This window comes from Microcaecilia unicolor, chromosome 10, assembly GCF_901765095.1.
Source record: "Microcaecilia unicolor chromosome 10, aMicUni1.1, whole genome shotgun sequence".
Lineage (NCBI taxonomy): Eukaryota > Metazoa > Chordata > Amphibia > Gymnophiona > Siphonopidae > Microcaecilia > Microcaecilia unicolor.
The window spans coordinates 169,993,960-170,020,188 of record NC_044040.1 but is presented as its reverse complement, the minus strand read 5'-3'; the positions used below and the strand labels follow the sequence as shown (position 1 = coordinate 170,020,188).

The 26,229-nt window shown below is 41.7% G+C and overlaps 1 protein-coding gene across 5 annotated transcripts in view; it reads right to left on the bottom strand.

The window, feature by feature from the left end:
* Positions 1-5,042: 5,042 nt before the first annotated feature.
* AGFG1 (ArfGAP with FG repeats 1) overlaps positions 5,043-26,229 on the bottom strand; it is a 145,369-nt gene continuing 124,182 nt past the window's right edge. For 3 of the 5 annotated variants that reach the window (XM_030215710.1, XM_030215707.1, XM_030215711.1), the window contains 5 exons: positions 24,396-24,488; positions 16,082-16,180; positions 6,997-7,155; positions 6,346-6,437; positions 5,043-5,450 (listed from right to left, as the gene is read on the bottom strand). In XM_030215710.1, the coding sequence (XP_030071570.1) occupies positions 5,391-5,450; positions 6,346-6,437; positions 6,997-7,155; positions 16,082-16,180; positions 24,396-24,488 (503 nt within the window). In that variant the 3' untranslated portion in view covers positions 5,043-5,390. The remainder of the gene's footprint in view (positions 5,451-6,345; positions 6,438-6,996; positions 7,156-16,081; positions 16,181-24,395; positions 24,489-26,229) is intronic. The other 2 variants (XM_030215708.1, XM_030215709.1) reach the window with 2 other exon arrangements.

The window sequence follows — 26,229 nt, the reverse complement described above, 5'->3', positions numbered from 1 at the left end:
CTGCTGCACTACCACAGCTTTGACCAGAGACTTGCAGGGAGAGAGTACAAACCCGTCTCTTAAGGGTCGGCAGAACTCTAACTTGTAGCCGTCTCTGATGACTTCCAGCACCCAAGCGTCTGAAGTTACTTTGGTCCACTCGCCCAGAAACGAGGACAGGCGTCCTCCAATCTGCACTGGGCCATGGACCAGGACCCCATCATTGGGTACGAGACCCTGGGGGAGGACCGGAGGGCGTACCTCCGGGACGGCGGTCTCTGCGAAAGGAATGCTGCTTGAAGGAAGAGGGGGCAGAGGAGCCCGACTTGCCCGGGCGGTACCGACGGGCTTCTTGAAACCGTCCTCTGGAGATGCCGGGGCGAGCACTGGCCCGAGCCCTGACCTCTGGTAACCTCTTGCCCTTAGACGTGCCGAGATCGGTCACGATTTTATCCAGCTCGACCCCAAAGAGCAGCTTGCCTTTAAAAGGCAACTTAGCCAGGCGGGACTTAGAGGCGTGGTCTGCAGACCAATGTTTCAGCCAAAGCCAGCACCGCGCAGAGACTGTCTGAGCCATGCCTTTAGCCGAGGCTCTCAAGACATCATACAGTAAGTCTGCCAAATAAGCCAAGCCCGATTCCAGGGCCGGCCAGTCAGCCCTCAAGGAAGGATCCGAGGGGGAAGCCCGCTGCACCATCGTCAGGCACGCCCTGGCCACATAGGAGCCGCAAACTGAGGCCTGCAAACTTAAGGCAGCCGCCTCGAAGGATGACCTTAAAGCCACTTCCAATCTTCTGTCTTGGGCGTCCTTTAGGGCCGTTCCACCGGCAACGCCGTCTTCTTAGTCACCGCAGTGATTAAAGAATCCACGGTAGGCCAAAGAAAGGCCTCACGTTCACTTTCAGGCAAAGGATAGAGGCGGGACATAGCCCTAGCCACTTTGAGGCTCGCTTCCGGGACATCCCATTGAGCCGAAATTAAGGTGTGCATGGCATCATGCACGTGGAAGGTTCTAGGCGGGCGCTTCGTCCCCAGCATAATGGCAGAGCCAACAGGGGCTGAGGGAGAGACGTCCTCTGGCGAGGAAATCTTCAAAATGCTCATGGCCTGCAGTAACAGGTTGGGCAAATCCTCTGAGCGAAAGATCCGCGCTGCAGAGGGGTCATCCGCTCCATCCGAGCGGGCATCCGTCTCCTCCAAGGAATCCCCAAAGGACCGTTCGGAGAACTCAGATACGCTGCCCTCATCTACATCAGAGGAAACAGCGTCCTCTAAGGCCTGGGAATCCACCCGAGGGCGTTTACTTCCGGGGGCCTCAACCCAGTTATCGGACAAGGGAGAAGGGGCAGCGTTTTGCATAAGGAAAGCCTGATGCAGCAGCAAAATAAACTCGGGGGAGAAACCCCCCAGACTGTGTATTTCAGCAGCCTGGGCCACAGCCCTAGACGCACCCTCAACCGGCGCGCGCAAGAGCGGGGGAGCAACATGCTGCGCATCCAAGATGGCGTCCGGCGCGACACTCCGCGAAGGAGCCGCGCGGGAAGAACAGCGCTTAACTTTAGTCGCTTTTTTGCCGTCGCCCAAATCAAGGGCGGCCATGGCATGAACATCTCCCAGCTCAAGGGCGGCCCAAGAAGAAGCCGTCCGAGCAGAGTGGCCGGCCAAGATGGCGGAGGCGAGCAGCGGGGGATGGGCGTTTATGGCGGGAAAAACCGCTGCGCCGGAGGAAGACCCGGGACCCTGACCGGCCTCCAAACTGACACCCAACAAGGGCGAATCAGACTTTAAAACCCCCGCATCCCCGCTAGAAGCACACACGCGGTCCGGGAAGCGATTCTTCGCGCCCTCGCCCTCCGACGCCATAGGCCACGTGAAGATCAATCAGGAAACCCCCTGCCCGCTATAAAAAGGTAAAAATTACCTGCTTCTCGCTCTGAGCTGTAACGACCTGGTGTCCCAGTGAGTAGCTGCAATAAACGTTTAAATAAACGTCAAAATAAACGCCCTTAAGGACGTCCAAAATTTTTTTTTTTTTTTTAACGGAGCCAGCGGGAGGGTGGAGAAAAGGAGGGACCTGGAGCCACCAGGTTTGCACTTGCTCAAGAAGAGCCCTCAACCCCAGGCACTCAACAAATCCTAAAAATTAGGCTTGGAGGCCTAGCCAGAGCTGCTGCTGTGTGTGACCACCACCTGCTGAGATAGAGAACATACTGAGGAGTTTCCGGCAACACATGACCACATATAGGGAGGCAAAAGGATTGCTCTCTATCTCCACCTGCTGGTAGATGGACACAACCCACCAGTCTATGGATTGATCAGCATGATGATATGGAAACTGTGCTTACCACCCTCTCTGCTAACTTTAGGAGAGAATTAAGTTTTGGCAACAAAATATTAATACTTCAATTTGATCTATCCAGTGCCATTGATACAGTTGCATAATATTCTTTTAAATATTATTGACTATTACAGAATCTGTGGAATTGTCCTAAAATGTTTTTTTCTGGCTTCATATCTAGGTCATATCAAGTCAATCAATCAGGTGTAATTTCTTCCAGTCTCCTGGCTGTGGGGTCCTCCAGGGTTCCCCCCTTTCCCCCTATCTTGTTTAACATTATGATGATTCCTCTTGGTCATCTTTTACAAAAACATGGTCTTTTGACATACATATATACTGATGATGTCACCATTTATATCCCATTCTTTAAGGCATTACTTGACATAACTCACATGATTAATCTAGGGATACAAATTTATAGAATCAAGGACTTCTAATTTCAAACTAACACACAGATAAAAGTTCCTAATAATAACTCATCCTCACCATCGTATGAATTTTAGTAACTTTACTATTAAGAGCAAAACTTACTGCCTTGAGTCATCAATGAAAATCTTGGGAGTCACAATAGATCATTTCCTTACCCTTGAAAACCAAGTCTCTAAGTTGACCTCGAATGTCTTTCACTCACTTTGGAAGCTATAGAGATTGAGGCCATTTTTCTCTAAATCTGTCTTTCATACTTTGGTTCAATTCCTTGTCCTCACCAAATTTGACTACTGCAATTCCATCGATGCTGGACTTAAAGGTGATCTTCTCAAAAAATTACAAACAGCTCAAAATTGCTGCTTGTCTTCTGTAATTGATCTCCTCACTTTGCCAAAGCCATTCCTCTTTTATATGAACTACACTGATTACCAACAACAGAAAGAATATCTTTCCAAATTATGTGTTTTCATTCACCAAAATTCTGTTTGGCCAAGCCCCATCATATATGAATAACCTTACTGAATTACCCCCTCATACTGCTGTTTCTTCATCATTTCCCTATCTGTAAGAATGTAACATATAAAGCAATTCACTCTGTTAATTTCTCCTATCAAGGCACTAAAATTTGGAATTCTCTTCCTAAATCAATCAAATTTACAGATGATTACCTAACTTTCAGAAGTCTTCTTAAGACACATTTCTTCAGTCTGGCCTTTCTGAATACAAAACTCTATTTGAACTTTACCCACATCCTTTTCTTATTTTCGTTTCATCCTTTTTTCCCCCTCATCTAGTCCTGACTAATGATACTCTCACCTATCCACCCTTAATTTTTTGTTTGTCCTTGAGATAGTCTAAATCCCTGGTTACTTACTGCACATGTATTAATTTGCTTCTTGAAGTTATTGTAATTTGTGTTATATTCTGTACATTATTATGTTTTATTCCATTGTTTATTTGCAAGCCACATAAAACTTGAGTCTATTTCAGGTTAATGTAGGGCATAAATATGAAAATATAAAGTAAAGAAGAGCTGAAAATCCTAAGGGGAAAATACCACAGAAACAGGCTACGTGTGGCAGTGACAAATGGCAGCAAAGTGGGAAACAAAAAAAGCAAACACTGGGCCTTCAGGATTGAGAAAAATGTAGTCCTTTAATATCACAAATACCGGACACTGGCCGTGTTTCGGCGTACAACCGCCTGCATCAGGGGTCTTCATTTACAGGGTCACTTTTAGTCCACTCTCAATGCATCAGGACAGCTCGATGAAAAGCTGTCCTGATCCATTGAGAGTGAACTAAAGGTGACCCTGTAAATGAAGACCCCTGATGCAGGCGGTTGTACGCCGAAACACGGCCAGTGTCCGGTATTTGTGATATTAAAGGACTACATTTTTCTCAATCCTGAAGGCCCAGTGTTTGCTTTTTTTGTTTGCCTAATTGTATTTGTATGCTGTTTTCCCTCTCTTTTGTGACAGCAAAGTGGGAAAAACATCCCTCAGCTGACAAATCACAATATAAGCTAACAGGAAGACTATAAAGCACATCTATACTACTCCATGGAAAAACAGACAGACCATGCTCCACACAATAGTGGCAAGCAGGAAGATATGCATATGTGTGGTGCAATGCTTCAAAAAAGCTTCTAAAAATTGAGCTTGAGAGGGATATTGCACAGGCTCCATTGGATGATGTAACCCATCATACAGCATCCTGCTTGTCCTCTAAGAACAATTTTTTCATATGGGTTGGATATCTGGAAGTGGTAAAAAAAAAACCAAACAGAAACTCTCAAGCATGTATGAGAGACAAAGGGAGCATACTGGCAGAGGGAGAGAGATATCCACAGAGCAGGACAGATGTGATACACAGCAGACAGATACAACTGAGTGAAATGAGTGGACCAAATGAGCCTACCACACCCAGGAAAAGTGAGTTTTATACTTTGTTCAGATGAAATCTCACACACTACTGACCTACATATCTGCAATGAACACATACCACACTTTTCTAATATTTATTTATTCACCTGCAAACTGTAGCAAAACATGATCAGCTTTATTATGCAGACAGGAATCTTTCTACAGTATGGAAGAGTTTAGGTACTTATAAATAGAATAGTTCAAGAAAACAAAAACCTTCATTTTTTTTCTTTTGTGAGAAATGAATAAAATCTCACATACTGAGTGTAACATGTCCAATAGTTACAATTAAAATGATTTTGATCATTCATTCCCGGAGATATAACAGCACCTTAAAGTAGCTGATTTTCCCAGTAACATTTTTTTTTTTTAACATAATGAAATATGTTGTTAAAGTTACAAATACTGATATGCACAAATAGCTCTATTTCCTAAGAAAAAAATATGTACAGTACTGCAGCATAATGAATGTGGTATCTGCAATAACTTAATGTTAGCCAATTTTAATATACACGATACGGCTATGTTCTTTTCTGCCAAGTCACAGGTTAAAAAGTATTAAAGAACATCCTCCATTCTGTATTCTTTCTTAATACAAAATGTAGGCTTTGCAAGTTTTTGAATTTAAAGCTAAGATCAGTGAAACAAGACAACAGTGCAAGAAGAGTAGAGATGTTAAGTAACCACTTAAAGAGTTCTTGTACATAAAAATATCTAAGGCTATAAGAAAGGATTCGTTGATGAACTTCCAGCTGGAAACTGTCCTGTTGATCCACCAGCCTGAAAAGTAGAAAAAAAAATCTTCAGCGTGCTAAAAATAGCCACATTCAATCCAGCAAAACATCTATAATCAAAGTTCTGCAGTGTAAGGGGGATACAGGTTTGAATCCCCTGTTGGACTGTCCTGCTCATCCCAAGGAGACAACAAGCTCAAGTCCATACATGGAGAGAGACATCTGCTGTTATTACAGCAGCCCCTGTTGACCAATAAATAGTCTATCTAGTGATGGAAGACTGCAAATCAAATGTGGAGGAAATAAAGGAAAGCCTTTTTTGTTTTAAATCTCAAAACAAACTCAATGACATTCACCATTAAAGTAACAATATTACTTTATTAAAACATCAACCGTTATACTTCCGTGTGGTGTATGTTGCATTTACCTTCAGCACAATATAAAAAAAAAAAAAAAAGAGAGAGAGAGAGAAAATGGCCAGTATACAGCATCACCCAAGGCATCATGGAATAAGTAGTTACTTAGTAGTTAGAGCACCAGATTAAGGAACCAGGGAAGCAAGGGTTCCAATCCCACTCACACTATGACTTTGGGGCAAGTCACATCACCCTTTCATTGTGTCGGGTTTGGGCAGGAAAACAACTTGAGTACCTGAATATATAAGGTGCCCTGACTTTGGATCTGAAAAAGCCGAGGAATAAACAAAAATCCAAACCTAAATTGCCCAGGCACCCCCAATGACTAGTATAAAGACTAGAGAAATGCATTAACTTCAGCTTGTGTACATCAATTCATGTTAAGCACAAAGCATGATTTTAAAAGCTACCAAACTGCATCTTATTCTTGCCTTTTCATGCTCTTTACTTCATTTATTAGGCTTGATATACCGCCTCCCACCAGTGGCACTGAGGTGGTAAAGCTGGTCTTAAAATCTCACTTACCATAAAAGGATTACTAGTTAGTCCAGGGGCCACCACCTGACCAAATGGCATTATGACTTGTTTTGCCTGACCAAACACTGCAAAACCTGCACCTTCAGAAAGAAAGAAAGAATAAATCATTTATGTTGGTGGTAATCTCTATAGGAGGAGGAGGAGAATGAGAATGTATCCTCTCTGAATATTTCATATGTTTTGTACTGTACTAAATTTACAGATCAAGGTAATTGTGATAATGAAGTGCTGTATATCCTCATTGTTTTGATGCTAAAGTCAGTCTCTGGGTGACATTAAAACACCCAAGCTATAGCGCTATTTAAAAGCGACTATACATATTTTTGTAGGCAGCTAAAAAATACTCTCAGTCATATGAAACCGCAGGCCCATTTCCTACCTTTTCATGACAAGTGGTTTATCTTGAATGTTATTTTTGTTGCCACAGAGATCAGCATTTGTCCTGTTCCAACATACTGGCACTCTCCTGACCAAATATTTTTGTGAACCCAGCTTCTCTCAATATTCTTTCATTGTATTAGCACCAGAGCTTTGCCGTACCTTGGTATATACATTTCCACTACATGTTAGATTTACTATTTTTTTTAATGCTTTTGTATTTCTAATGAAAAACACCTCCCTAAACATGCATGGCCTTACCATTTGGCTGCTGAGAGAAAGTTGCTGGTTGAGAAAATGGTGCCTGAACTGGAAATGGTGGCTGCTGGAAAGTGCCACTGAAGCTGGTAGGAAGACTGTAGGCAGCAGGTGTTCCAAACCCTGCTGGCATGCTCATGGATGCTGTGCCAAATGTAGCTGCTAGCAAAAACAAAACAGCTTCTATAATTAGTTCAGTAACTCAGGAGGTTGGAAAATTATCTGAATAGAAAGGATGCAAACTACCAAGGCATTCCTGATCTTAGTTTATATCTTTTAACTGGTGGGGAGAGGGAGAGAAAGGCTACCAGGAACCTTAAGAAGAACTGATAGCTAAAAAGGTTTGAAATATTAAAAAAAAATTCTTGGTAACTGGAAAACAAACAATCTAAAACAATTCCTGTAATTCTCCCCAAACACTCAACTGTCTTGACTAGATTGCAAGAACCATAGAGCAGGGAAAAGCTCACGTTTATCTGAACTTATATATTTTGTAGTACTATATAAATGTTTAGTAATCCAACATTTTCAAGTTGATCAGCTAAAAGCATTTGTTAGATACAATGCTCTGTAAAGAATTTGCTCAACCATTTAAAGCTCAGACATTTTCATAAGGCCAATTCAGAAACAGGTCAGTCTTAAAATCAAGATAAGAATGTGTTATTTACATAAAATGTACATAAATACCAAAGTACTAATACTATATTCAAAAAAGTTTGAACAAGAAGTTTGATTTAAAAAATGAAAACTTAAATTTACCTATTAATTCCTTTTCCTCAAAGTCCTGTCAGACAAGTGGATTATGTCCCACTGCCACCAGATGGAGAAAAAAAAAATTCAAAGATGACTTCACTTTCCTTATAGAAGGTTGGATACTTGCTTTATGCTCTTCAGTACATCTGTCAAAGTTAAGAACCCAGGATAACAAACCATCCAAGACAACAAAATGGGTTTTTTTTTGCGCTTCTAATACAGTGAAAACTCAGTCCTTGATCAGAAACTCAGAGATAAGACTTGAAAGCAAGGGTAAAGTTGATCCCAAAACTCCAATAAACAATGTACTTGCTGTCTAATCTCATCTGTCCCTGGGTGGTGGATTCTGGACTGGTCTGGATATGCAAGTTTAAATTTCACCTTCCTTACTGTCAGTTCATTCAAGTGGGAAGTGCTCATGGTCTATCTAGACTGGACAGAGGAAGCCATGACAGCTCTGAGGACTCGTGTCCAAGGTGGACTCTCTTCCAGCTTGAACACTCAAGCTTAAGTGCTGAGCAAGGGGAATGCAACAGAGGTAAAGCCTGCACCCTGCCATTATCATCTGGAAAGAGATTTATACTCTACCTAAGGACTGCTGTGCCGTTCCCAAGAGGATCATCATCCCTCTGGTACCCAAAAACTCCTACAGGTGCAGCCTGAGGTAGTAACCTCCTTGACTCTGCTAGGAGATGAATGCTTTAGACATCTTGTCTCCTTTATGGGACTCCTACATAGGTCTATACCCAACTTCAGCACAGTAGCCCTGTGCTCACCCAAGTTTCTTACAATTGGAAGTGATAAGGGATAATAGATGGTATGGATAAGCAGACTGGATAGGCCATATATAGTTTCTATCTGCCCTCATTTTTCTGTTTCTAAATTCAGGCAGAAATATTATATTTCCAGATGAAAGCTGCCTAAATGCAGAATCCAAGAGAAAGGTTGGTGTCAGGCAAGTGGGTGTCACGTGCTTTTCTCTCCTAAGGAAAATGATCCCCCATGAACTCTGCCCTATAAGTGCAAGTTAGACCTCCATCCAATGTCCTCTGGAGAAGAACCAGATGGAATGAATAGAACCATCAAGAGGAAACATTGACTTCTCTGTAAAGCTGAACCCAGAGACTGTAAACTAATCTAGATCCACTACATGGACCTCCCTAGCAAATATTAAAGGCTGCAAATAACACTGAGAAGAATTCCTATGAAAACACAACCATAAGACAGAACAGACAGGGGTTTTCCAACAGAGGTCTTTGAGGAGAAAATGAAAATTCCCCAATTTGTACTCTCTTCCTTTGATTGAAGAACTTGTTCCTCATGGTGTTTTAGCAGGTTGACTAGCAGGTTCTCATATTTATTTTTATTTTATTTACTGCATTTGTATCCCACATTTTCCCACCGTATGGCAGGTTCAATGTGGCTTACATATTGCTAAAAAGGCGAATACAAAATTTAGATTTGTAGAAGTCTAGTACATAATACAGAAGTATAATAAACGCTTAAGTTGATATATTAGCATATTGTGAGAGAGGTTATTATTGTATTCCATTTCTGAACTTTTTCATGATGTATGGTGGTGTGAGATTAGGCAGATCCAGAGGGGGAAAGACTTCTTGAAAAGATGTGTTTTCAGGTTTTTTTTCTGAATTGTAGATAGTTTTCTGTGAGTTTCAGGTCTTTGGGTAGTAAGTTTCAAAGTTGTGAGCCTATAAAGGAGAGGCTGGTGGCATGTGAAGATTTGTATTTTATACCTTTGCAATTGGGGTAGTGAAGGGTTAGGTAGGTTCTTGCAGTTCTCGTCACGTTTCTTACTGGTAGATCGATAAGTTCAGTCATGTAATCTGGTGCAAGTCCGTAGATGATTCTGTGGACTATTGTACATATTTTGAATGTTATGCAAGCGTTAATAGGAAGCCAATGTACGCTTCTTAGGAGGGGTTTCGCACTTTCGAAGCATGTTTTTCCGAAGATGAGTCTGTCAGCCGTGTTTTGTGCTGTCTGTAGTTTTCTTATGATTTGATCTTTGCAGCCTACGTAAATACTATTGCAGTAGTCTACATGGGTTAGCACCATGGTTTGGATCATATTGCGGAATGAATCCCTGGGAAAGTAAGGTTTTATACGTTTGATCTTCCACATAGTGTGGCACATTTTCTTGGTCATGTTCTTAGCTTGGCTTTCTAGCGTTAGGTTGCAGTCAGTTGTTATGCCTAAGATTTTCAAGTGGTCTGAGACTGGGAGGGATGAACCCTGTGCGTTAATTGCCGAGGGGGGAACATTATTGTATTGGGACGAGAGAATGAGACACTGGGTTTTCTCTCTATTGAGTTTTAACTTGAATGCCGATGCCCAGGATTCCATGGTGGTCATGCTGTTTATTATTTCCTTGGTGATTTCTGTGGGGTTCTGTTTGAATGGAATATAGATGGTGATGTCATCTGCGTAGAGAAATGGATGGAGGCCTTGTTTGGATAGAGATTTAGTCAGTGAGGTCATCATTAGGTTGAATAATATAGGTGACAGCGGTGATCCTTGTGGTACTCCACATTCTGCTTTCCAAGGTGGAGATATATCTGAGTTTGATTTGACTTGGTATTTTCTGGATGTCAGAAATCCCTTGATCCAGGAGAGTACTTTTCCTGTAATTCCTATCTTGTAAGGGATTCTCAGTAGTATGTGGTGGTCGACCATATCGAATGCGCTTGATAGGTCAAATTGGAGTAGGAAGATGTTTTTACCCCTTGCTATTTCCTGTTTGAATCTGGTCAGGAGTGTGGTTAGTATTGTTTCTGTACTGTGCTGAGGTCTGAAGCCAGATTTAGATTCATGCAGTATGTTGAAATCAGTGAGGTATTTTGTTAGATGTTTGGCGACTATGCCTTCTGTCAATTTGGTTGTTAGGGGTATGGATGCTATCGATCTAGAATTCGAGGTGTCTTTTGCTTTTTTTTTTTGGTGTCTTTTGGGATGGGAGTTAATAGGATATTTCCTCTGTCCTGTGGGAATGGGCCTTTTTTGAAAAGATAATTAAGGTGGTCTGTGAGTTCTGTGACATATTGATTGGGGAGGGGGGTCATTATATAGTTGGGGCAGGTGTCTAGTTGGCAGTGGGCGGAGGAGAATTTTCTGAGTGCGTGAGCTATTATTTCGGTGCTTAGATTAGTGAAGTTATTCCAAATACGGTCTGCCGGATATTCCCTTGGGTTCGGCTCTAGTTCGTTTATATTTTGTGATGCCAAGGATATCTGTTCAAACAAAACTCTGCTGACACAGACTGTGCCAATTATACATATTGCTTGGTGCCACAAGGGAAATTCTGTTCTAGCTCAAAGTTGTTTTACATCCTCCAGTAGCTGAGGGCTACAAAGGCTTCCCAGCATGTTCCTATCAGCCAGTGATACTGTACAGACCAACATCTCCTGGATCGCCCCAGGCCAGCATCCAACTTCCACGTTTATTTCCTTCCTACTAGTGGTCACTGTTAGCTCATCAGATATCCCTTACAAAGACACTCCTTTTAAGTTACAAGGGTCACAGATGAGGACAGAAGTAATTAGGAGGTATCCCCTACTCCATTTTCCCTCAGGAAAAATCTGTGGCAAGCCATTTGCCTGTGAGATTTTAGATCCCTAGAATAGAAAGGTATTGCAATTCTGCATGAATGGAGGTCACAAAAAAGGAGAGCAAAATTTGAGTGACGAAATGTGTACCTTTACATAAGGCACTTCTTCATGGCCAACATTTTAGAGCCCAGAGTCTGCTAAGGACAGACATGGAACACAGACGATCTGAAATCCAGGAATGGGCCTCTCTTTTGGAGACAAGGGATCTCCCATTTATGCCACAGGCCTGGAAAGGGGCAAATAAATAAATAAATCACTCCTCCCAAACATTATCGGCCATCCTAGTGGTTCCTGCATCTAAAAAAACCCCAGAACATAGCCAAACACCTCTCCTGTTCTGTCCTACCATGCATGACCAATTGATCACATAAGAGGACCCAGAATCCTTTCCAATGTAGGCAGTCTACAGCTTTCATTCTGCTAGTTCAATAGAATCTGAAGCTGTCACATTTTGGAAGGACATCTAAAAATGATTAGCTGGTAATCTCTAAAGAAAACATGGCAATGCCACAGATAGGGAGAGATTTCTAATGGTCCTAGGCCTCTCAGTGTTCTGTTGAGCTGTCGGTGACTTTTATCCTGAGTGCCTTGAGGAAACAGTACGTCAATCTTTGGCCCTTTATAATAAAGAAGCATGCACCAAAACTATGATTAATTCAAACAGCCAAATACTGTCATACCTATGGCCAACTTTGTAAATGACACAGAAGTAAGTACCCATAAGCATCATACAACCCAGTAACAAACCCCCCTGGCATTGTCATGAAAGAAAACGCCCAGTGCTCAGCTGCCCACAAGGGCATTGACCAAGGTGAACCAGCTTTCATGAGCAACCGAGAGAAGGAAGGTGCTTGATGAGAAAACTCAGCCTATTAAAGTATCCAGGACTACTAGAAGGTAATAACCCCTTTACGAAGAGAAAAACTACTCAACAAGGCTAAACTTGCAGCACTTACTGCTCTATGTAGGAGCTCCCAAGAACTTTAATTGTAATCTCTGTGGTAACACCTGCACTGGTACAAGTCACTGAGCTACCTCATGAAAGAGCTCCTCAGCATCCCTGACCTCCACCATGTAAAACTCACCTGGCATTGGTCCATTTGGAAACCATTTCCCCACACAGGAAGGTCAAGCCATACTGTTATCTGAAAGGAAGACCCTGTTGTACCATCAAAGGGTTACTTGACTTAAGAGGTCTTCAGTCATGCAACCACTGCTTAGAAAGAGGGACTAAACAAACTGGGCGGCGGGGGGAGGGGGGAAGACAAATATACATAGACCCAGTCCTGTTATCACAGATGTCCCCGAGTGTTGTGCGTCCCAGCAACAGAATTGTGGACCAACAAAAAGCAGCTTAACTACTTCTTTCTGGGGAAAAGAATACACAATTTGTCTATCCTGGCCACCTTAAGGCATTACCAAACGTAATTCTGGGTATTCTCAAAGAAACGGTTTCAAATTATAAAATTAATAAATATAACAGAAACCTTCAAAATTAATTTAAACATAAATTATAACTCTCATTATTCATGTATAATATTTTTCTGGAATAAAATCCAATGAATTATAAAAAATGTTTTTATATATATATATGTATTGTGCTCAGTTTTTGGTGTATTGCTGTGGACTTGATAATCCAAGCTTAGCAGGGACACCACCCTTACATCATGGCACATCCTACCTCCATCCTATTAATATTGTTCTCAGTTTTTGGTGTATATTTTAAGTTTTAGGTTATGTAAGATTGTTTTGCACATATTTTAGATATGAGATAAAATGCTAGGTTTGTTAAAATCTTTCACCTGTATTTCAGATCAGTTCCCCTGAAGACGCCATTAGTTTGGCGAAACATGGCCCATGTAGGGAATTGAAATTGCTGAACTGTGACCATTTTGGTCTTATATTTTGCACGGAGGGATTTTTTGTAAAAAGCATTGCAGTGGACAAGAACTTGGCAGGAAGAAGATTTTTTCAGCACAGTCCTACTTAAGCTAAGTAACTGCTATTTATACATTTCTTGAACATCAAGTTTACTATTTATATGAACTTTACCCATCTATTGAACAATATTAATAGGATGGAGGTAGGATGTGCCATGATGTAAGGGTGGTGTCCCTGCTAAGCTTGGATTATCAAGTCCACAGCAATACACCAAAAACTGAGCACAATACATATATATATAAAAACATTTTTTATAATTCATTGGATTTTATTCCAGAAAAATATTATACATGAATAATGAGAGTTATAATTTATGTTTAAATTAATTTTGAAGGTTTCTGTTATATTTATTAATTTCACCTTAAGGCATTGCCAGCCTCCAACTTATTTCTACGAAACTGTCTGCAAAATAGACTGAAGCGGGGGAAGCAAGGAGCACGAAAAGAACAAGTTTATGGTTTCAGAAAACACTAACACAATGAGATATTCCCTTCAGAGGAAGGTTGTTTCACTCAGTAGGTGCCTTAATAGACTGCCTTTTCATGGCACAAAGATCCCTCAGGAGAAGCTAAAGATGAGCCCTTCAGACCAGAACAATCCTATTCTGACTCATCTATGTCAGTTGGAGAGGGAGATATGAATGCATCTGGGAACAGACAACAGAAGAGATACAGTCTGAGGAACAATAGCTCCACATCCCCACAAGGCATCTCTCTCACAAAAGGCCTGGTACATACACTCCACTATGTTCTTTTTAATTCACTTCAATGTTAACAAAAATGGCTTCCCAGTGAAAGGGCTCTTTTGCAGAGAGAAGCTAAAACAACAGGGAGCAGCAGAAGGATGAAGGGGGGGGGGGAAGAGGGGGCATAGTCCTACTCATTTGGCACCTATTTACTAGAGGCAGCTTAAAAACTAAGCCTTGAATGCACATTAACCAATATTTGCTCTACCAAAGGTATTATGAGCCAAACTGGAAGTCTGCTCAACTGAAGGTCAAAGTCCTAGAAGCACATTTAGCTTGTCTCTATTCTACCTGAGGCGACCAAAAGCCAAACCTTGGAACCTGATCAACAGGAAGGTGGAGCTCCAGGAAAACACATACCAGCACCTGTTCTACCGGAGGCAACCAGAGCAAAACCTGGGGAGTTTGCCTAACTGGGAGACCAAAGCCCTTGGAGTAAGTTTACCAGTACCTGCTCTACAAGGTGCAGAGCCAAATGCTGAAATTCTGGGAACACATTTACCTGTCTCTGCTCTAAATGAGGCAGCTATAAGTCAAAACCTGATCAGCAGGAGGCCTGAGCTCCAAAAACATTCTTAGCAGCACTTGGTCTAGAGACATCACATAGCTGAATTGAAGGCAGGAACCCTGAGAACACACTCACCAGTACTTCCTCTACTAGAAGCAGCAGAAGGCAGAGTCCTGTGAGTTTGCTCAACCAGAAGGCCTGGGAGCATACTTACCAGTACCTGGTTGACAAGGGAAATCAGCCAGTAGGAGCTGGATTGGGATCCTATTCCACCAGGGAAGATAGCTTGGACACACTACTCTAACACATGTCTGCACAACTTGCTGGAGACAAAAGGGGGCTGATAATACCATCAGCTCTTCGGTGTTTCTCCAAGATGAGCTAAGTCAGCTATGAACTGTTTTTCTCCATCTATTTGCTGGCAGGGAAGATGTAATCCACTTGACTAGATTGGTCTGTTATGGACAATAAGGAAATAGTTTGACCATGATTGATAATTCTTTGCAAAATTTTTCTTTTCTAACAGAACAAGTTTTGAAAGCACTTGAGTTATAACCATAGAGTACTGTGACCATGGAGGTAAAATCTCACATTGGAGGATCAGCAGCCTAATTGTTATAGCAGTGGGCTGAGAACCAAGGAAGCCTTGTTCAAAATACCATTATAGCTCCTTGTGAAGTCATTTAACCCTCCGCTGCCTCAGATACAATGCCCTCAAGGGACAGAAAAATACCTACTGTACCTAAATGTAACTCACCTTGAGCTACACTTGAAATCAAGGTGCAAGCTAAATCCAAAATCCCTTCCATTCCTTTTTACAGAAAACACTGAGTTTCTCCATTAAAATTGAGAAATGCTGAACTGTTCTCATAGCTCAGCAGTAATGCTGTGCATTGTAGTACAAAAGACAGTTTTGATTCCTAGACCAGTTGGAGATACTGAGGAGGCAGCTCAGCACATCTAGGAAACCAGAATTAGGTGCATGAATACCAGGTTCTGTAGGGATTCCATTGTTTGTGGCCCCTGGCCAAGGACTATCATTGCAATCACTGGACTAGGTACAGATTAACATAAGAGTGAAGCCAGGCAATTCTACATAAGTTCCCAACATAACCCACTAGAAGTTCTGCTTTATGAAGCCCAAAAGGAGCATGGGGGAAACTGCTAGACCAAAAATGCAAGCAAATTTGATCATTTTACCTGGACCAAACACTCATCTATGCCCATTCCATGAAAACTTATGAAAATAAGTTTCTCATTTCTACATGCAGAGGTGTCTAGTAAGAGACTTTTGATGCACATTAGGGGCCATTTTTCATATCCTTTCTATTAGCATCCAGCTGGGTGGAAGTTGTTCCTGCCCATAAATCAGCATCCACTTTGTACTCACCATTTTTAGCCTCACCCCCCAATTTTACTGCCCTGGTGCCTATTAAAATACATGGTTAGGGTAGTTTTATAGAGTATAGAAAAATACTATTAAAAGTAGAAAGATATTCTGTAGCATATACTTACACATATCCATTGAACCAGGCAGGCAAGCTTGATGGAAAGGGTGAAACTGAGCAGTCTGGTAATCCATGTCCATCCCAACTGGATGAGAATCTCGGACCCCTAAATCATTTTAGAACAGTAGTAACTTTACAAAGTCTAGAAACCATCTTGACAATCTGGAAACTAAGGTCACTATTACCACAGTTAGTCACATCAAACTCAGCCAGTCTTATTTTAAAAGAAAAAAATAATCCCAGAAGTGCACTCCTCTAATATAGACCTTGAGTACAAATGTTCTCATTAACTCCATGACTGGAACATGCTAAAAACTTTTTCACCCGCATCACTAAAATCTGTCAGGGATGCCTAGCGCTCAAGATAAAGTAATGAATATGTGGACTTGTGACAATGAACTTGTTGCTTCTTCCTAACTGGGGTGAGCACTAACATATTGTTATCACTTTAACTAGCACCTGGGATGAAGTTTGAAATCTGAAGCAGAAAAGATGCCATTTATTTCCCCATTAATGTTCTATCAACAGTGAACATGTCAGTTCACTACAGAAACTAAACCATAGCAAAAAAAAAAAGATGCTATCTCACATCATACCTGGAACTGCAGTGTTCAGATTTTAAGCAGTGGCTGCAGGGCACTAAAAATTGACTATCTGCCATAATTTACACCTTCAGATAATACCCTCAGATAATATTGTACTTTTTTGGGATCTTGTCAGGTGCTTGTGGATTGGCCACTGTTGGAAACAGGATGCTGGGCTTGATGGACCTTTGGTCTGTCCCAGTATGACAATACTTATGTAATACCAATGCCTCGCATACATTTTCTGGAGATTATCCAAAGACAAATCAGAAGCCTGTACAGCAGTCCTCACTCTAAACTGAATGTCATTTATCTTCTGCTCCTTGGTATTTCTCTAATCACCAGCAGGTGGTGAAAACATGCAATTTGGTGACGCAACTAATTTATCATCTTTTAAAATGTATAGTCCTGCCTATCCCACAATTCTAGATGGGATACAAAAAGTATAATATACAAAATAAATACTAAGATACATAACACAAATTGAATCAAGCTAATCTTCACTTGCCAAATCACATCAATAAACTGCCTCTTTCATTAAGGCTGGTACATCATATTTCAGTTAGTCAACAAATTATCAAAACTTTTTTTGAGTAAAACAAACAAGGAAAATCTAGAGAAGAAATATCAATTGATTTAGCAGAGAAATGTTATCTAGTTCATCCTGGAACAGGTACAATACTACAAGTAGGCTGCTTCAAGAAAGGTGTTAGGCCCAGATGCCTGGTAGAGTAGAAATGGTCTTACAGATGCTTCAGGCAACAGCCTTTTGGGCAGATTTCCCTCTCCCCATGGCAGCCAGATTGTGAGCCCACTAGGGTTAAAGTACCTGCAAATAATGTGTACAGCACTTCATACATCTAGCAGTGCTATAGAAATGATGATTAGTAGTAGTAGTAGTAGTAGCAGCAGCAACATTTATTGTGTGTACTTAAGCGAAAAAAAACATTTGATTGTCACACTAGAAAAAAGTTTTGTTGGGGAAGTTCCCTGTTTAATACCCTCCCAAGTGCTTCATGGCACGAAAGGGACTTAGTTAGATTTTAAAGAGGACTAAAACCCTACTTGTTTCAGTTATGTGTTTGGTTGTGGGTATTTAGGGTGGCAGAGTGTTAGCTTAGTATTTGCCTATTGTCATTGTTTAATGTTTATCTCCTGTACATTGCCAGGAGTGATTACAGATTGAATGTATATACACACTCACACTGTCAAAGACACAACTGGGGTCTACACACATAGTCAAATACTCAGCTTGGGTCCAAGTTCCCATACCAATGGGTCCAGCACTGGGTGGTCCCTGATGGCTTTTCATCCTTGGTGAGTCTGACAGCAGGAGCTACAGGTAGCACATACTCCTTCTATCCTTGGAGAGCAACAGAGAGGCAGTAAAGCTTACAAAAGAGGGAAGTCTTTCAGCACAGCCTTTTCTTAGATGGGCTCCCCCTCAAGCACTTGATTCCAGTATGTCTAGAAAAAGAGGCAAGATGCTGTTGATAAGTCATTGCAGTTCAGTGTCAGCATCAGCCAGTGCATTTGGCTTGGCCTGTGAGCAAGCAGGCAAGCAAGCAAGCAGGTGCCAGGTGGGTGCTGCAACCTGTGGCAGCCAAAAAGTTGGAGGGGTTGCCTAGACTGCTCTGGCCCCTGCAAAGCACACAGAACAGCCTAGATGACACTCTCAATTTGGTGAATATTTTACTGCTGCTTCAACTCAAGTATGACAGGTTCTATTTATTTATTTATTTCCTTCCTTCTTTCCATCTGATAGATGAATGGGGAGGTTTGTGGAGGCCACATAGCTACCCTCATGAATAGTGGAGTCTGCATAGCCCCAGTTCTGAGTTATTTCAGCAGGTGATTTCACAAGCATGCTGGAGCTCTTCTTCCCCCACCTAGGAGACAGAAAAGCAACGAAAGGAACAACCTGCAGAACTGGCTCTCTGCCTTTCCATACAGGTAAAGCTTCCCAGAGTGCTTTTATGGCCAGATTAGGTTTGTAATGTACGAAGACTGCCGCATCCTTTTATTATTTTTTTAAAAAAAATCTTCGGTTGGTTGGTTCTGCTACAGGAGAATCTACCAGGTCCTGTCTCAATCCCTTTCTAACTCTAATCTGTATCCTTATATGGAAGTCCCCACAGCCTGACCTTGACAATGTTTGTGGTTCTAAAGTCTTCAGTGGTGGGGGAACCTGCAGCCTTTTGTGGCTTCTAGTGCAGCATGATATAAAATGATGTTTTGTGGCACTGTTTTCTTTTACTGATTTATTAATTTAGCTCATGCCTTTTTCCAAGGTGAGTTACATTAAGGTATGTATTTTTTTGATGAAATATGCACAGTACAAGTTTCTAGCATCAGAGCCTTGATGCTCCAGTGCCAATGAAGGCCCTACCATTCCGTTGCCACCCCCCCCCCCCCCCATTACTTCCTGTTGCAGTAATGGTGCTGAACATCAAGGCCCTAATGGCACAGGATTGTTAACGGCTTCACAGTGCTTGATACTTTATTTAAATATGCTGTTGGTGCACCAGAGGGAGGTTATAAAAGGGGTAATGTGCTGGGTCATGGGGCAGGTGGGTAAAAAGGAGACTATTTGAGAAGTTAAAAACTGCAATATGAAAGTTTTACTAAGTCATTATATATTCAATACCTGAATTACATTAAACTGCTGTTGTGCAAATTATGGTGATATCAAGGATAGATTACTGCAATTCTTTCTACTTGGGTATACGAGATGCAAAAATTAAGGCATTGAAGATTGCAGTAGGGGTTGTTATTGGGCTCTCGCAGTATGAGCATATTACTCCCGCTTTGAAGCATCTGAATGGCTGCCTGTGCAATATTAGTTTCATTTTAAGATTTTGTATTTTCTCCACCAGGTTGTGCTTGGCAAGATTGCATAGTACTTTCGGTCTGTGATCAAGTTGTTTGTATCTGCAAGGGGGTTGAGATCTGATTTCACACACACAAAAAAAAAACAGCAACTGACTCATTGATAAGCATGCACTATGCTTGTACACAAGTAGCAGCCTTCTCAGTTGCAGGTCCTGGATTGTGGAATGCGCTGCCTAGTTATCTACGCTACTGTACTAATGCAGGACATCTTAAGATATTTTTGAAAACTTATCTTGTGGCGAGACTTTTTCAAGTTTCTGGTTGATTGGGAAACAGTGGGTATTGTCATTATTTCTGTTATTTGTGAATGTTACATTAGGTTTAGGCGGGATATACATTTTATAAATAAATAATTTATATCAACTACATTTCTATTGATCTAATTTTCAGTAAATATGTTAAAGCAGCTTGCAATTACAGGTCATTTCTTGTTGTACATTATACATAACGTGTATTTTTCTTTTTTAAACGATTTAATTATAATTGTCTTTTGTGTGTATTTTGTCATTGTGCTTGTGTGCTCAGGCAGTCATGAAGTGTTTTCTAGTCTGATCTTAATTTATTTACTAGTAAAAAAAGGCCCGTTTCTGGAACGAATGAAACTGGTGCTAGCAAGGTTTTCCTGGGAGTGTGTATGTTTTAGAGAGAGAGCCAGAGTGAATGTGCGGGTGTGTGACAGAGTGAGACTGTCTGTGTGACAGTGTGTGTGTGTGAGAATGAGAGTGTGTGACAGGGCCCCCTCCCCTGTTCCTAATGCCCCTCACCCCATTCCCTCCCCTCCTTTTCCTCCTCCTTCCCACACTTTGGGTTCCTTAAGGCTTTCAAAAGTGTATGTACCCCCGTGGCCCTAACGCCCAGTATCCGGATACACCTCCGCTTTCCTCCTCACCCCTCTCCCCCAAGATATAATACTTTCATGTCCTTCATTTTTTTTTAAAAAGTGTCCTATCTACCCTGTGTACAAATGCCTGGCATTCAGATTGTGTTCCTCTCGTAAATTTTCATTTCTTTCATTCATTCAGAACTCCCCCCCCCCCCCCCCCCCCCCGAACACTTTTGGTTCTTTCAGTCTTTTAAAACTCTCCTATGTACCCTGTGTGCTAATGGCCAGTATTGAGATTGTTTTCCTGTCCCAAATTTGCATGTCTTTCAGTCATTCACAACTCCCCCCCCCCCCCTTCTCCAGTTTAACACTTTCGTTTCCTTCAGTCTTTTAAAACTCTATCTACCCTGTGTCCTAATGGCCAGCATTCAGATTGTTTTCCTTTCCCAAATGTTCATGTCTTTCAGTCGTTCAGAACTCCCCCTCCCCCCATTTAACACTTTCGGTTCCTTCAGTCTTTTAAAACTCTCCTATCAACCCTGTGTCCTAATGGCCAGCACTCAGATTGTTTTGCTTTGCCAAATTGTCTGTCACTGAGGTCAGTGCGTACCTGCCTAGCAGACCACTTCCGGCAGGCACGGTCCCAAGCACATCCTGTTGGAGGTGAGAATTATTATATAGGATTGGGATTTATTGACCACCTTTATGAAGCGATTCACCCAAGGTGGTGTATGTTTTCTATTTTTTTTCCACTGAAGACATGCATAGATATAGATATAATTTTTGTGAATACATACCGAATGCAGACACTTATGGAACCTGCAAATACAAGATGTAGCCTTATGAGATCCCTCAGAAATGGGATGTGGCCTTCAGATTTAAAAAAAGGCTCCCTTTTTCTTGTCTAGGAAGTCAGCTGGGCTAGATGAGGAGAGAGAGAGCCAGTTTGACAGACTGAGGGAGACCAATGCTCTCTGATAATGCCTCAGTGGAGTAGCGACCCTCATTTTCTAGGCCATGACTTTTCATCAGCTTTTGGATGAGCCACGGAAGACTAATCTTTAGAGGAATCCCATATTCCTGGGTCCTCATAGGTCTCGCCTCCTCCCCCCCCCCCCCGTGGCCTTGGACATCATGGGCTCAAGACCACTCCCAATGGCCAGATTTCCTGCTTCCATGTCCATCTTGAGAATTGTTTCTTTTAGCAGGTCCTAAGCTCCAGGACAATGAACGTATGTAGTACTTTGGGCTCAGACACACACAACTTTCCCAGTTCAAATTTATTTTACGGTGATCTCTATTAGCCCATTGTCAAAAGGCTACTTTATCTTTAAGGAGGCTAGAAGAAGCCTGAGCAAGTGGGTTTTCAATTAACGATGGCAGGAAATGTATTAGGAGCCCCTTCATGCTTATTTTGCACTGTAGGTGCAAGTCTTACAGGGTGACAGAGAAGTTGGTGCAGGACAACTGAAGTGGGTACAGTGGGGCTAGTGGTGAACCAAGAGATTCAAATCTAGGCCAAGGGCAAGAGCCAGATGTCTAGTGTTCCAGCTTTAGGAAAAGTTAATCCAAGCAGCAATAGGCAAGACAATGCCACTAGATGATGGGAACAAGCTGAAAAACGTATTAGCCCTCAGATCGCCCGGTAAGTGTGCCAGATTTAATCTGGAATGGAGTTTTCCTGAATGACCCGTCAGCAGCTCACTGAAGTTACATGCATCACTGAACATTTTCTGAGCCAACCCTAAAATGTACAGATTGCAAGCAGCAGTTATTGCCCTACTAGGGGATAGGTGGGGCACCTCCGTAACTGAACTTCAGTAGACTCAGGAAAACACCAAGACAAGGAAGTTCTTGGGCCAAAAAGGAATGCAGGAACTAGGGAGGGCTGAAAATCCAGGTACAACAGAACAGACATCCAACCTCAAGTGTTCTCATGAGCAGCCTGGGTATTTTCAGGACCATTGCTCTGATGAGGCCAGGGAGGCGTGGTACTTAATTTTTTTGCCTAGTCCAAGATTCTTTCCTGGAAAATCCCTTTTTTGTTTTTTTTTTTTAAATACAGCCTTGGTTGAGAGAATCAGACTACATAGAGAGGATACTTGGCATCGAGTGATACAACCTTCAGTAGCATGAAAGAGGACCACATTGTGGACTTTTGTTAGAATCTGAAGCATCTGGAAGTTCAGTTTGGGGAGGATACACCATTTCCCTTTGAGGCATCTATCAATCTTTTGCCTTTACCAGAACTTCCTGTGGAGGAAAACAATTCTCAGATAGCAAAAACTGGCTTTCTACAAGAGGTGCAATCAGAGAAGCTCCCTCACTATTCTCTCAAATGGATAGCCTACTCCAGAAGTCAAGCATGTAAAACCTTCACTTGGAATCTAAGTTTAGTCCCTAGGGTTCAGTCCTCCCTATCCAGCATCACAGGATAGTGTTTAAATCTTGGTGTCTTCTTGGTGGTTTGGGTTATTTTAAAGGAAAGGGTATCTCTAGGACCAATACTCTCCCTTCCAAGGGCAGTGCATCATTTCTGCTGGAATAAGCAGTGTGCATCAGTCCTTGTAGGCAACAGTAAGAATCTATCTTTCCAGAGGATAATGACAGAGCAACGCCCTGGCTTCTATTGCACCCCTGGCTCTAAATGCTCAGTAGATGTGCTGGTCTGGAGGAACTACACATTAGATGTAGGCATCAAGAACTAATATGGCTTCCTCGTGACTAGACTCAGTAGAGCTTGGGTAGATCCCTCTCATCTGGACTGGTATGGGATGGATGATGAATTTAAATTCCACCTTCCTTAACTGTAAATTTTTTTTTCTTTACTCCTGCCAGACTAATCAGAACCCCCCTTAGGAAGCTGCAACAATCAAATACTCTCAGTCAGACACAGAGACCTAAGTATGCTGTTTGCCCATACCGAAGGTAGTTTGCTTTGTCACTGCCTTGGTGTAGGACATTATCTTATTCCTAGGTCAGTGACCATGAAGTGAAAGTTTTGATTGCATCATGTTTGGCTCTGTCTTTATGTGTCTTAGATTTGACATAGGCCACTGATGAGCTGGGGCTCTAGCACAGGGGTGGGCAACCATAGACCAAGGGCCTCAACCCAGTCAGGTTTCAAGATTTTCCACAATGAATACGCACGAGATTGGAAAGCAGTACATGCAAATTATTGTATTCAAAATCTCATGCAAAACCACTGTGGAAATCTTGATAACCTGACTGGATTGTGGCCCTTGAGAACTGTGGTTGCCCACCCCTGCTCAGGCAGTAGTGTGGGCAGCCACCATTTTGAAACTGGAGCTGGCATGAACAGGACTGACTAAGGATCACTCCTGACCAAACTACTATCCTAGACCACCAGGGCATTCTTAAGGTAGGCCTGTGGGGGAGGGGCCTGTGAGGCTGCAAGGGTCTTTGGGAGGAGGTTTCTACTGAGGGGGTCTATTTGGGAGGAGAGTAGATACTCTTTAGCCCACAGCAGTCAGCATTAAAAAAAAATAAAAAGCAAGCACACACACTGAACACCATGGGCTGAATATAGACCTGGATAATTAGGATCTCAGTAGGGTTAACATTTAAATCAACAACACGAAAATTTGAATGGCAATAGGTATAATGCATATTAGTCAACAGCACTACTAAAATGTATTTGCCGATAATATAGTAAACAATTTTAAAAAAAGGCATGCTAGGAATGTTTCACTGAAGGTGCATTTTCCTTCTAAAGATCAAGTCAATTAGAAGGGGAAACAAAAGTTGTTAGACAAATTAAATTTTTCAGAGATTCAAACCAAACTTAAAATTCAAATTAGTTCATATCCTATATAGTTAAATTTTGGCTACATCAATTTCTGACTTCTACCATACATGTAGACAAAGATGCACCATTGACAATAGGCACCTCGCTTCAGTGGAATCAGAATAAAAAATTGTAACTTCGTGGAATGACAATACTGAAAAAAAGAAAAACCATATATTAGGGCAGGGCACATAAAATCATGCATTCTCCTAACCTGTGGCTGCTCTGCCATTGATCTGGAAAGGATTCATAACAGGGGCTACTGGTGCAACAGGAACGGCCACAAAAGGATTTACAGAACCTGCACCTAGAAGTTGAAATCAAAGAAAAATCTGCATTTTAGACATTACCGTTATCTCCTTTAATAAGGTTGACAAGATACATGTATGGTGAAATGAATTCTTACCTGTTAATTTCCTTTCCTCGAGTGCTGCTAGACCACTCCACACCTATGGTTTATGTCCTCATACTAGCATATGGAGACAGACTTGAAGATTCCAACATCATCACCGATATAACAGGTTGTGCAGCCTGAACATTCCAGTATGCTACTTCATTAGCCACTCCGAGTAAAAACAAGAGTGCCAAGTAAACCAAACCTGACCCAGAATAGAGAACTCTAAGGGTTAACTTGGCAGAACTGATTACAGACAGGTGGCAGAACTGACTACAGACATGTGGCACACCTTGGATCCAGGAATGATCAAAACTGTTTTCCAGGACAGGTCCTGGATTGGTCTAGCAGGACGCAATGAAAGGAAATAAATAGGCAAAAATAAGTTTCACCTTCCATACTCTGCTAGATCAGTCCAAACCTGTGGGGTGTGTCAAAACGTTTCACAGGGCTGAAGACCTTCCAAATCTGCCCTACCAAAAGCACTGCCCCATGTAGCCCAAACATGACGTTTTGTGATATTTTTACAAAAGAATGTAGAGAACCAAAACACAGCTCTGCAAAAGTCTAAGGCTACTGCCCTCGCTTCAGCCCAGGTCACAGCTTGCAACTTGAAGTGGGCCCTAAAGCATCTCTGATAAGTACATAAGTATTGTCATATTGGGACAGACCGAAGGTCCATCAAGCCCAGCATCCTGTTTCCAAGAATGGCCAATCCAAGTTACAAGTACCTGGCAAGATCCCAAAAACGTATAATACATTTTATGCTGCATATCCTAGAAATAAGCAGTGGATTTTCCCCAAGTCCATTTTAATAATGGCCTATGGACTTTTCCTTTAGGAAGTCATCCAAACCTTTTTTAAACCCCGCTAACTGTTTTTACTACATTCTCTGCCAAAGAATTCCAGAGTTTAATTACACGTTGAGTGAAGAAATATTTTCTGATTCATTTTAAAATTTACTACTTTGTAGCTTCAATGCATGCTCCCTAGTCCTAGTATTTTTGGAGAGTAAACAAGCGATTCATGTCTACCCATTCCACTGCACTCATTTTACAGACCGCTATCATATCTCCCCCTCAGCCGTCTTCTCTCCAAACTGAAGAGCACAAGCCTAGATCCCTTTCCTGAATGTGGAACCCTGCATTACCATAGCTATAATTCAGGTTCCTCTTTCCCACATGCATCACTTTGCACTTGCTCACATTAAACATCATCTGCCATTTAGATGACCAGTCTCGTCAGGTCCTCTTGTAATTTTTATTTTCTTTTTTTTTTAATCTTTATTTACACATTTTCAATTTAATACAAGTGAAATACTTGAAAAGAAAATCAGACTAAGCATTACAGAAAAGCAAGAAAAAAAATATTAACAAAATACTTTTACATGTCTTCTTTAGACCACAAAAAAGAAAAAATAATATTTAATAGAAGCATATAGCTTAACACGCTAACATCAGACCTTCTTATAATTCAAAACTCAATCACGGATATCAAACTATACCCAACTTTTTTGAATTTACAAAAACTCTTAATTGATCTGGATTGAACATGCTGGTACCTCTCTATTTGTTGACATATTTTACAGTCATAGCATTGTTTGACAACACACATCCCACTAAACTGAAACAGAGGACAGAAATGATGCAAGGCC